This window comes from Stegastes partitus, unplaced genomic scaffold (assembly GCF_000690725.1).
Source record: "Stegastes partitus isolate 25-593 unplaced genomic scaffold, Stegastes_partitus-1.0.2 Scaffold432, whole genome shotgun sequence".
In the NCBI taxonomy this organism is placed as follows: domain Eukaryota; kingdom Metazoa; phylum Chordata; class Actinopteri; family Pomacentridae; genus Stegastes; species Stegastes partitus.
The window spans coordinates 45,747-58,393 of record NW_007578163.1 but is presented as its reverse complement, the minus strand read 5'-3'; the positions used below and the strand labels follow the sequence as shown (position 1 = coordinate 58,393).

At 42.9% G+C, this 12,647-nt stretch overlaps 1 protein-coding gene across 1 annotated transcript in view; it reads left to right on the top strand.

Annotated features, from left to right (window-relative positions):
• Nucleotides 1-12,647, top strand: part of nfkb1 (nuclear factor of kappa light polypeptide gene enhancer in B-cells 1) — a 43,515-nt gene that overhangs the window by 24,113 nt on the left and 6,755 nt on the right. The window contains exons 7-21 of the mRNA XM_008286104.1: nucleotides 1-142; nucleotides 1,765-1,923; nucleotides 3,907-4,011; nucleotides 5,314-5,405; nucleotides 5,719-5,857; nucleotides 6,366-6,509; nucleotides 6,596-6,727; nucleotides 7,344-7,505; nucleotides 8,295-8,436; nucleotides 8,520-8,634; nucleotides 9,655-9,859; nucleotides 9,996-10,165; nucleotides 11,576-11,678; nucleotides 11,788-12,062; nucleotides 12,179-12,210. The exon at nucleotides 1-142 is cut by the window's left edge and continues 7 nt beyond it. Coding sequence (XP_008284326.1) covers nucleotides 1-142; nucleotides 1,765-1,923; nucleotides 3,907-4,011; nucleotides 5,314-5,405; nucleotides 5,719-5,857; nucleotides 6,366-6,509; nucleotides 6,596-6,727; nucleotides 7,344-7,505; nucleotides 8,295-8,436; nucleotides 8,520-8,634; nucleotides 9,655-9,859; nucleotides 9,996-10,165; nucleotides 11,576-11,678; nucleotides 11,788-12,062; nucleotides 12,179-12,210 — 2,117 coding nt within the window. The remainder of the gene's footprint in view (nucleotides 143-1,764; nucleotides 1,924-3,906; nucleotides 4,012-5,313; nucleotides 5,406-5,718; nucleotides 5,858-6,365; nucleotides 6,510-6,595; nucleotides 6,728-7,343; nucleotides 7,506-8,294; nucleotides 8,437-8,519; nucleotides 8,635-9,654; nucleotides 9,860-9,995; nucleotides 10,166-11,575; nucleotides 11,679-11,787; nucleotides 12,063-12,178; nucleotides 12,211-12,647) is intronic.

Genomic DNA, 12,647 nt, shown 5'->3' with positions numbered 1-12,647 from the left:
CACGTGACGAAGAAGAATGTGGCGAAGACTCTGGAGGAGCGAATGGTGGAGGCCTTCAGGATGGGACACAACTGTGGAGTCTGCATCCACCCCGAGATCGATGCCCTGCAGGGGGAAGTCCGAGTCCCCAGAGAGCTCAGCGGTCAGTGGACGGTTTGGACCCAAAGAGGAAACTTTTAGAAAAGAGAGGACTTTAGTGTGTTATTGTAAAGTGAGCACGATTTTAGGAAAAGGGGGGAGAAAGGTTTAAGAAGGAAGAAGAACATGTTTACAAAAGGTTTTTGAAAAGTGGGATTTTTTAGGAAAGACAGGACGTGTTTGAGAAGTTGGGAGAGTTTTGAAAAGTGTGGATGTTTTCAGGATAGAGGATATGCTCACAAAGGAAGGTGACTTTAAAGAAATTTGGCACTTTTTATAAAGAAGCACATTGTTTGGAATGTGAGAACCATTTTTAGAAAAGAGAACCATTTTTGAGGGCGACAACTTCATAGAAAAGTGTGGATATTTATGTGAAGTAGAGAACTTTAGAAAAGTGTTGTGTGTTTTTAGAAAAAGGAAATGTTTTGAAGGTGAACATTTTTTAGGAAAGTTTGGACACGTTAGTGAACGTACAGTGCCTAACAAGTTTATTAGACCACCTGTCAGAAAAACAAGACAACACAAATATTTTAGAATTCTTTCAGAAACTTATTTAAAACTAAATATGTCGTTGTTATTTATGTGGCAGTTAACACACTGAAACAGCTCAGTAGTCCTTTTTCACACATAATAACCAAAAAAATTCAATATTTTATTCGACCTCCTTTGGTCTTGATAACAGCTTGCATTCTCGCTGGCATTGTTTTTATGTACTTTTTGTAAGTAATGTACTTTTTGCATTTTGTAAATAGCAGTTGATTCCACGGCACACTTGACCACACCATCCAGCATCATTGAGTGCTTTAATGTTTAACGTTCAAACTGTATTCACCTTTTTTCTTCAGCCAAATCTGAGCTGGATCACTGGGCTTTTCTGAGAAGTCAGAAATAAATCAAGCAAAGCATTCAACCACTAAAACTATTTTTTTCTGTTCAGGAATGCAAGTAAATAACTATAGTTTGACATCTTAATCAAGCAATAATAATGGGCTTTACTATTTTTCCAGATTTTTTGTAAAACAATAAATTTGAAAATTCATGGATCACAATTGAGGTACTTTGAATCGCTCTTGGTCTGGTCCCTCCCCCAGAACCAATGTGCCTTGGGAGACCCTACCAGGGACTATTGGCCCGGACAGCATAGCTCCCCTTCCACTGTGATAAAGTGGCGATTCATTTACAAAAAAAAAAAAGATTTAGGTAATAACCAGTGCTGTAGCATAAACCGTACTATGGGTGGTGATCTAATAAATTTGTTAAACACGGTATATTCTTAGAAAAGTATAGCCATTTTGCAGAAAGTGATGACATCTAAGTGAGAATGTCGGCATTTTTACAAAGTGAGAACATTTTAAAAAAAAATTCGAGGACCTTTTGGGAAGGACTTTTTTTTTTTTTTAACATGAACACATTTTTTACCTGTTACGACTGTTTTCTGGTAGCAGAAGAACTTTTTGAAAGTAGACAGCTTTTGGATGGTTGGACATTTTTTCTTCATTAGTCTTCAGGGTGTTTTGTGTCACTGAGGGAATACAGACATCTGTAGACAAACATATTCAGTCTGTAGGATTCTGTCTTTTGTCATGTGTTTGATATATTTTGATGCATCCTTGTCGTCTCCCTCAGACCAGCAGCGCAGTGTGATCAGCAGCGCAGCGTCTATTCAGGCCAAAGAAATGGACCTCAGTGTGGTCCGGCTCATGTTCACTGCGTTTCTGCCGGACAGCGATGGGGGTTTCTCCAGAAGACTCGAGCCGGTCGTGTCCGAGCCAATCTACGACAGCAGTGAGTCCAAATGTTCACACGCATTGCTCTGAATAATTTACCTGTTACCTGGTTTCACATCAGTCCCAGACATACTTTAGCTTTAGGTGCTGAAGCTGCTGCCTGAGTCTGGAAACCTTCATGAAAACATGCGCCGAATGAAGTCTCAGTTTAGTTTCACTTTGTCATTTTTTCCACCTGGTTGCAGGTTTGCAGAGAAACTAAGAGATCTGAACTAAAACATCATGAGATCTGACCAAAAGTTTCTGATAAACTTATGATTTACTACCTGCAGTCTGTTGAATGTGACGTCTTTATAACATTAAATAGACATTACTGTTGGCCTGATTTGTCCCACTGTTGGAAAACCAGCATACTGTAACTGTCTTCACACACTCTTTGGTCACATGACCAAGCTTCATTCAAATATCTTCTTCTTTATTTGTATAGCGCAGTTACCAACATATGTCATCACATAGTGCTCAACATAGTCAGGTATAGACCTCACAGGTTTAAACAGAGAACCCAACAATCCAAAGTAGCCTTTGGACTCCCTCTGAGCAAGCAGCTGGCAACGGTGGGAAGGAACCAAACCCCCCAACGGAGGGGGGAAAAAATATAAAGTTATTCAGCTCTGCAGCGTTGGTGTCGCCTGGTTTCATTTCCCTCTTGCTGGTGCTGCTTTGGTTTCTGTTCGCTGCAGTTTCCTGTTCGAGGACGGAAACTTCACTTCTGGATCCACTTTCACTTTACCAACAGAAAACATTTGTGACACAAACTGCAGGCTTTGGTTTTCTGCAGTCTTCAGCTTTTAGTTTTGGAATTTTTTTGAAAACTGTTTTTAAAAAAGTCAGTCGTGTTTCTTGTTGTCATTTTTTCACATCTCATTATTTCTTAACTTATAGTTTATCATATCTTATTCTATCTTGCATCACAGCTTATCTTGGTAGGAATGCACATTTTAAACAATTTTCTGAACCGATTATCAGCAGCATTATCGATCAGTAATCAATTCATTGATTACATTAATTGAGAACAGTTCATTTATGTGCTCCATCCATCCATCCATTATCTATACACCGCTTAATCCTCATTAGGGTCGCGGGGGGGCTGGAGCCTATCCCAGCCGACTTATGTGCTAATATTGCTATTTTTATCGACAGGCATGTGACAAAAACCATGTAATAATTTCTCAAAATATAAGAGAGTGCTTCCATGGTTAGCCTACTCCCTCATTCCCACTCTCACCCAACTGGTCCAGGCCTTTCCTGAACCTGGTTGTGTCTGAGGTTTTTTTTTGGTTCCTTCTCACCGTTGCCAACCGCTTGCTCAGAGGGAGTCCAAAGGCATCTTTGAAATGTTGGGTTCTGTTTAAATTTGTCAGGCCTTCACCTTACCATGTTCAGCGCTCTGAGATGACATATGTTGTAAACTGCGCTATATCGATAAAATAGAATTGAAATATGTCATTGGACTTCAAAACACTGTTCTTTCACATAGATCAGCTCTGGCTGGAGGTCAATAGGCTTCACATTAGTCTTTGTCATGGTGCCCATTACAGTAATAAACAGTAAGAAGCTCCACCTGGTGGAAGAACAAGGTACTGCGGCTCATCTACAATACATTTGTCTTCTTCTGCCTAATTGGTTCGTATATTTCTAACTGGTTAAATATATATCTTATTGGGTCTTATTATATGATCTCTTGCTTACTGGAGAGCTGCACTGACCAAAAAACCCACCAAGTTTAGTTTCCGTTATATCTTTTAAAGGACAGATAAAAACCAAACAAATTCTTCTGTTAATCATCAACCAGCAGTAATTGTAGATTTCAGGATGTTAACACTGTTAAACAGAGCTTATTCTTCTGTCCTCCGAATGTAAAAATGTTTTTTAATATTTGCTCTTTACTGTGTGATTTGGTATATCTGACTGTAGATGTTTACTTCATTGTCTGACGTTTTTTCCACCTCACTGAACTTCATCTTTCTGTTTCTTCCCCCAGAGGCGCCAAACGCCTCCAACCTGAAGATCGTGAGGATGGATCGAACTGCCGGCTGTGTGACCGGCGGAGAGGAGGTTTACCTGCTCTGTGACAAAGTCCAGAAAGGTGAGGAGGCATTGCTCTCTGTTTAAGGGCAGTTTATGAAGCAGTAATGATAATTATTATCAGAGCACTTTTCAAAATCCAAGTGACTCACAAGGCTGCAAAACGTGGTGAATTAAAACCAACACAGTGTTGGAAAAAGTTAAAACATTACTGAAAGAATTGAGTTTAAAGAAAATAAAAAACCTGGAAAGCAATGTATTCATGCATATAAGATAAAGCCTCAGTTAACAGTGGAGGCTTAATATGTGGTGATTATTGTTCTTACATACATTCGGTCCACTTTAAACTTGGCAGATTTACTGCTGAGGACTTGAGGAGCTGCAGAGTAGAATGTGAAGCAGAGCAGATCTTAAAGACATGTCTTACATATATGTCATTATTTAAAAAAATACCAGCTCTGGGCTTAAAGACACCACATTCTTTCTAAAATATACTTTGAGAGGATGCACTGATAAGTTTTATATGGCAGCCGTTTATCTCTTATTTTACAAGTTTGAAGCTGCCCCCCGACTGACTGTGTGCCTGTTTGTGTGTCCCATAAATCTTAAATAACCAATGTTGTATGTTGGTCATATTGTGCTGCGTTGAGGTGGGATGGGGTGGATGGGAAGGGGCTTATGGTACTCTATATTGTTCGCTTACTTAGTTTGTTCTGCTTTTGTGTGCATGTGTGTTTAAGTGTTGACATGTATCTGTGCGTGTATGCATTCATGCCTGCGTATGTATGTGTGTTAAAAAAAAGAAAAAGAAAGAAAAAGTGGATTGTATTTGTCATTTCTTTCCTCAATAAAAATATTTTAGATTTTTTTTTTTAATGCTGTTAAGCTCTTTCAAACATTTCGTTTCCTCTCTGGACTGAAAGGTGATTCTTTGTGTAGCTGTTTGTTTTTAGCGCTCCTGGATGTTGCACACATTGTCACGTGGTTTTCAGTATTTGTTATTTGCACGCCTAATTTTGTCGACATGTTAGCCTTGAAAACAGGCTCGTCTGTTGGTTAAATATAAGATATGTACGAGGCATTCCTGCAGCTTTGTTGTTGTTCCTGGTTGGAGCAGCTTCAGTGTTTTTCAGCTACAGGGAATTCCCCTCCAGTATGTAAATCTCTCCTGAGGCATATTGAAGCCACGATGACGCTGTTTTTCCCGCTTCAGACGTTCTTCCTCTTTGTTTAGAAGCAGCCGTTGATCCAGACTCTCAGTTTAATGATGTATTAACACAGATAAATACTACATGTCCAGTATTTGAACAGTAATGAATAAACTGAGTTTTCTGAACGTGTGATACCGTGTGTTTGTTTGCAGATGACATCCAGGTTCGGTTTTACGAGGAGGACGACTCGGGTTTGACCTGGGAGGCCTTGGGAGACTTTTCCCCCACAGACGTCCACAGACAGGTCAGTGCGGGACAGTAGCCTGCAGGAGATGTGCTACCAGCAGCAGCAGTATACATATATGTAGCAGCAGAAGTACTACTGAGTGAGTGACAGTAGTAATGTCTGTAGTATCAGCAGTGGCAGCACTAGCCATGGTATGTGTTACGGAGTACAAAGCAGTAGCTACAGTAGCAGTGTGTACTAAGATCACCAACAGTATGAGATTCTGCAGTAGTACAGCACTAATGTTAATATCAGTAATAGAACTACGGTAGTGGTGTCATTATCTCCCATTTACATGTTACCATGGCGATGTGTTTTCTTCTGCTGACAGTTCGCCATCGTCTTCAAGACTCCGAAGTATCGAGATCAGAACCTGCAGAAGCCGACATCTGTGTTCGTCCAGCTGAAGAGGAAATCTGACAACGAGACCAGCGAACCCAAACCCTTCACCTACCACCCTCAGATCATAGGTAGGTCACCTGACTCCGCCCTCAGATTATAGGTAGGTCACCTGACTCCGCCCTCAGATCGTAGGTAGATCCCCTGACCTCGCCCTCAGATCATAGGTAGATCCCCTGACCTCGCCCTCAGGTCATAGGTAGGTCACCTGACTCCGCCCTCAGATCATAGGTAGATCACCTGAGTCTGCCCTCAGATCGTAGGTAGGTCCCCTGACCCCACCCTCAGATCGTAGGTAGATCACCTGACTCCGCCCTCAGGTTGTAGATGGGTCACCTGACTCCGCCCTCAGATCGTAGGTGGGTCCCCTGACTCCACCCTCAGATCGTAGGTAGATCACCTGACTCCGCCCTCAGGTTGTAGATGGGTCACCTGACTCCGCCCTCAGANTAGGTAGATCACCTGACTCCGCCCTCAGGTTGTAGATGGGTCACCTGACTCCGCCCTCAGAGGTTAGAGGTCAGTTTTTGGTGCCGTGTTCAGAAACATTAAACCCACTGAGTGGTTGTGTGTGTTCAGACAAGGAGGAAGTTCAGAGGAAGAGGCAGAAGACGTTGCCGAACTTCCAGGATTTCAGTGGCCATGGAGGAGGAGGAGGTTTATACCGAGGAGGAGGAGGAGGTCCCGGTGCAGGAGGAGGACCTGGATCTACCGGAGGAGGAGGTGGGGGCCGGTTTTGATGCTGAGGTCAGCTGGTTGGTCCTGAAAACTTTAGTGTTGGCCTCTGATCTGTTTTATTTGTCTTTCAGGGTACTACCAGGGCTTCACCACCTACAGCTATGGAGGAGGAGGAGGAGGAGGAGGAGGAGGTGGAGGTGGAGGAGGAGGAGGTTTCTCGACAGGATACTCAGCTGGTCTGGGAGGAGGAGGCATTAAACATGGTGAGGAATCAACGGGAAGTGTCCTTTTTTTTAATCTAAAATCTGCTTAACACCGACTATGAATGAGCATAAACACCGGCCTGCCAAGAACATTATCGTACGTTAAAACAAGTAGACACATGTTTTACATACGTTCAGTGGTTAATATCTTTGTGAATACTGTGTTTCGACTGTTTTGGCTTTATCCGTATAGACAGTGACGGAGACAGGTACAAAACAGACATTTTAAATCTTGACATATGAGGTACGATCAAAAAGTTGAGAGCTCATTAACTTTCACAGAAGTCTCTGTCATGGTCCCATTGCTGCTAAACTCCCACAATGCAGTCTGAGTGACGCCTCCTCTGGTCTGTACAGTATTAAACAGTAAGAGGCTCCACCTGGTGGAACAACCAGGTACTACAGCTGATCTCCAATACATTTTCTGACATCATGTAAAGAATCCTCGTTTTCTTTATCTTTTGGAGCTCGTGGAGCCTCAGTACATCCTACCCTCTAACACTGCATCTCAGAAAGTGTCCTACATGAGGATTCCTGTATAATGACAAATAAACAGGAAGTCCATCAGTATAATGTTCAGTGGATTTAAAATAAACGTTGTCTGGTTGTGTTTTAGCCTCTCAGGGTGACGCAGCAGACGACAGCGGTGACGACAGCGATCCAGACAACGACTCGGCATCAGGAGTCACCCTGCGAGCTTCAACCCTGGCAGGAGGCCCGGAGGTGGGTCAGAAGGTGGAGGACAGAGGGATCAGTGTGGAGCTGGAGACAGAAACAGGTACGAACCGAACTCCACACAGATTATTAATCCTGAATATCACTCAGGAGCATGTTTTGTATCCTGATGCAACTTTCCAGATCTTGAAGCTACTGCTTGGTTTCTGGGTGTTTTTCTTTCAGTTTGTGATTTATAGCCAGTCAGCTTGCTGCTGCTCTAATTAATCGATTTATAATTTAAAAGATAACAGTGTGACTCAAAGACTTTAAGTTTGTTGGAACAGAAAACAGAGAAAAGCAGCAAATATCACATTTGAGAAGCTGCAGCCAGAGAGCAGCTCATCAGCTAATGAAGGTTTTCTGATTTAATACCAGATAAGCTTCAGACCCTCTGGAAGTATTGTCAGTTTATCTAATTTAAATATTAAAATTAAAAACCTACAATACTATTAGTTATGTAAATGTGTCTGATTAATTTAAATATTACAATTAAAACCCCACATTATTATTGTTATTAATAATTACACTAATGATTTAAATATTAATGTTAAGACCCTACAATATAATAAGCTGTTTGAATTTATCTGACTGATTTCAATATTAACTTATTAGGAGGAACCAGGAAAATAAATGACACAAAAATGCTGCAGCTGTTTAGCCAAGCTTAGCATAAAGGGTGTAAAAGTTAGCCTGGTTCAACCGCGCACACATATGTTTCCTTAGCGTCCATATTGTGCACATTTATACGTTGACAATTGTGGTTTTGGTTCTTCTTGAACACATTACCATAAAACAACAGCACTATTTCTCCAACCAGTCTCTGAATGTGGTTTTATTCTGTGTGCTTCAGTGTGCGATGCTGAGGAGTGTTTGCAGCAGGTGAGCAGCAGACAGCTGCAGGCTCTGTTCCAGTACTCGGTTACAGGCGACTCAGCGTACCTGCTGGCTCCACAGCGCCCCCTGATGGCCGCACAGGACGAGGACGGAGACACGTCAGTTCAAACACACCTCACACCATCACTGTGGAGCCTCTGCAGCCTCATGTTGACTTCTGAATCTTTCTGTTTCCCCTCAGCGGGCTGCACCTGGCCGTCCTCCACAGCCAGCAGGAGGCGCTGAAGAGTCTCACTCAGGTGGTTTCTGCTCTGCCGGGAGAGGAAGTGCTCAACATGAGGAACCACCTGTACCAGGTTCGACAAAGTTGTGGACTCATTTAAAAATATATATATATTTTTAAAATCATAGTTAGTCCCTGAAGCCCAAGTGAACATATTCAAATGAGTTTTTTTTTTCCGAGGGTTTATACTCTGATTCCACTACATTTGTCTGACAGCTTTAGTTAGCACCGGCAGAGAAAGAAGAATAGCTGGCAAAGATAATGATAATAACGGAATATTCTCTCTAGATTAAACCCTTCACTCTCTGTGTTGCATCTCCAGATCTTCGTCAGCTTCACCGCTAGGTTTCAAATCCATCTTTACCCTCTGAACAGTCACGGAAACAATGATCAGAGCACCTTGTTTTCTTCCATTTCTTGTTCATTTTAATGCCTGGCAGCACTAAAGGTACATCACCTGAAGAATATGATGAACAGGACTAAACATGCAGCTGATCCCATCATACTTTAATGTCCTATGTGACCTGTTTCAGCTTCACTGTGTTCCCTGTAGGGTCTATAAGAGGCCGTTTCATGTCATCAGCAGCACATGCAAAGGCCTGGAGTGGTTTCCTGCTTACATTCAGGCCGTAGCACAACTCAGAAGCTGTCAGCTAAACGCATAACGCCTAAAACAGAAGGATTATGTCTAATATCACCTTGTCCCGGGCCCAGGGAAGGCTGTCAGCTGGCCTGCCTGTGTGCATCATGTGACTAAAACAGACAGAACAGAAAACATGGAACGTCTAAAAGCTCTGTTTCTGGCAGCACAATGCCATAGCTACTGATGGAAGAACTTATTACCAAGTAAAGCTGGAACATGTCTGATATCAGCTCTGAAGTTGAACTCTGATGAGCTAGTTTTGTTGTTGTTATTGTATTTGTCCAAACAAATGGACCTTGAGTGGTGCCAGGCGGTAAAATGAACAACAAATTGAAGAAAACAAGGAGGTCTAATGATTGTATCTTATTGATCCAGTCGGTTGGGTTTTCCTCTGAGTCTCTCTTTGATCTCCTTCTGTTTGTAACTGAGCCCTCCCTCCATATTTCCCAGACTCCTTTGCACCTGGCGGTCATCACCCAGCAGAAGGAGGCAGTTGAAGCGCTCCTATTAGCTGGAGCTGACCCAACTCTGACAGATCGTCACGGCAACACAGCGCTTCACCTGGCAGCACAACAGGACCGAGGAGGAGACACGATCCAGGTTCTGCTGAGACACAGAGATAAGAGTGAACTGCTGCAGCTCAGCAACACAGCAGGTAACAAAAAACGGACACACCTGTGTTGTTTTGTGTTTGTTTTGGCCGTGAGAAACTTGTTGGTCCGATAAGAATCTAGTAATGATTTCAGGATGCCTGTCAGTGCTTGTGTGTTTAATGGTTTCCATGGGTACAGGTCTGTGTGCGATCCACCTGGCGGTCCTGGCCAATCAGCTGTCCGGTCTCAGGGAGCTGCTGGAGGGTGGAGCCAGTGTGGAGGTTCAGGAGCGCGGCAGCGGTCGGACGGCGCTCCACCTGGCCACTGAGGCCGACAATGTGTCGCTGGCTGGCTGTCTGCTGCTGGAGGTAGTTAGACTGGTTGCACTGGTTAGACTGGTTAGACTGGTTAGACTGGTTAGACTGGTCAGGGTCAGAGCTGCAACTAGTAAATAATAATAACCACCAAGTGTCTGTTGAATGTAGTTTTACACGAATGTTTTGTCTCTTTTTTCTTGTCTGTTGGAATTTGTTCTATCTGCAAACAAAACAAACCCCAAAACTATTAAAGCTCCAACACTTCTCCAGCTTCTCCAGTGTTGTGCATATCCAACAACTGCTAGGGATAGTGCCACCCAGTGGTGAGACACAACACAACAAATATCGCTAAATATTTTGGCTAATATTTTAGCAACTATGACACGTGAAAAACGCTTCTGTTTGAGGTTTCAGTGGATGATGCTGAAGGACAGGCCACGTCCACTTGGGACATAAAAATGTTCCAACTTCAGTTTTTTTTTTTTGCTGAACATACTTGTGACTTCCAATCCTATAGAGTTTATGTAATAATCACCAAATTTGGTATGTATCACGTCTGATGGCCTTCGAACATTGCTCATATGTTTGATTTGAGACAAACTGTAGTGGTCAAATACATTCAAACTACAAGAATTCTTGATTGTTTTACTCAATACCAAATTTAGTTTGTAAGTACAGGCTCAGCCCCTGAATATGTCCGCCAAATGTCATGTAGTTCCACCTCTAGGGGGAGCTACAGTACAAAAACCAAAACTCACTCAATGCTTGTTGCTACATATGCATATATTACGGAGTCCGATCGGAGACGACGCCGGCAGTTACCTGAGAGAGAAGGAAGCACTACGAACATAAACAAAGGAGGAGGAAGAGAGCCGGGATCCATGCTAGGCTAAAGGCTAACCCCTCCAGACCAGCAGGACCGTCCTCCTGCTCTCCAATGTCCGCTCCCTCCACAAGGATCCAGAATGTAGAATTCATTTGACATATCATGTATCGCTGGTCCAGGATTGGCTAACAGACTTTTGGGGGGGCGTGGTCAAAATAAAAACTGTTCCATCTCCTGAACGCTTTGTACAATCGGAACCAAATGTGACATCTGTGTGTAGATGGAGACTTTTTGGCTTTATGCAGCTAGGGGGCGCTATAAAACCAAAAACTGTAAGGACCAGTTGCTTCTTATTTCATATACTCAAATCTTAAAACGCACTCAAACTGTCAAACATCAACAGCTGAAACTGCAGGATGGCTTCAGCCACTACACCAGCATGTTTGTAATAGTTCTCATCAGTTTTGTTTCTGCTGGTTATTGGCTGTGATAAATGCATGTTTGTTCTTGTTTTGTTGGACCAGAAGTCCAAAGTTTTAAAAGAAAACCTTCATATTTAAAATGGAAACAGAACTACTACCTTTTGCAGCTGCACACCAGTAAAATCTAACAACTGTGTGTGTTTCTGTTGTCAGGGAAACGCCAAAGTGGACTGCTGCACCTTCAATGGCTCCACCCCCCTCCACATCGCTGCAGGAAGAGGCTCCGTCAAACTCACAGCACTCCTGATGGCTGCAGGTACAGTCCGAAACATCACAACTCTAAACATAAGACCTGCTCCGTCTTTCAGCTCCACAGGAGAGTCACTGCTGTCTGTTTTCATTCAGTCTGATGTTGGTGTTTTCAGGTGCAGATCCTCACAAGGAGAACTTTGAGCCGCTGTTCTTCAGGGAGGAGGAGGAGGAGGAGGAGGAGGAGGAGGAGGACGAAGAGGATGAGGGCTACATCCCAGGAATGACCCCAGTCAACATGGCTGCCACGGCTCGGGTACGACTACTTCTGTGGAGTCACAGGAAGGAGAGTTTACACAAGTCCTGTGATGAATACACATCCGTGGTTCCTGATGTGAAATCATCAGTGACCGTTTCTATAATCCCTATTCTGTCCTCCACCACAGAGAATGTGAAAGAAATCAATCCAGATGTGGTTCAAGTTTACACTTCCAGGCCTTTAGCTAAAATATTGCTTTTAGGAATTACAGCTTCTTTTGTTTTGACAGACTCCTTCCATTCCTACAGGTTCAGAAGGAACTGGACAAACTGACGTCTTTGTAAATATGAGGATTATTTTAAAGAATTTCTTTTCCAGAAATCTGGAACACATCTCTGTGGCCAGATGTTTGTCACATTAGACCACTTGCTCACAGCGCTGTTGGGGTTTGTTTCAGCCTCACCTCACCGCTCTGTGTCCGTATACAAAACAACACGATTTCAGAAACTCCTTTTGTTTTTTTCCGGTTCAGAATTTGCTGCAACGAATACGTTGAAAAAGTTTAACTTGTCCAGTGGATGACAGAGAGACTGGACTGTGTGTGCCGGGATGCTGGACGAATGAACCAGCTGACAGACTTTATGGTTGTTTGACCTTGTTTACAGTCAGATCATGTTAAAGAATCATAGGAACAACTGTGATAATTAGGGATGTTAATGATTAATTAATTCAATTCAAATTAAAGCCGCAAGCGGCGATGGACGGGTCCTCGCCCTA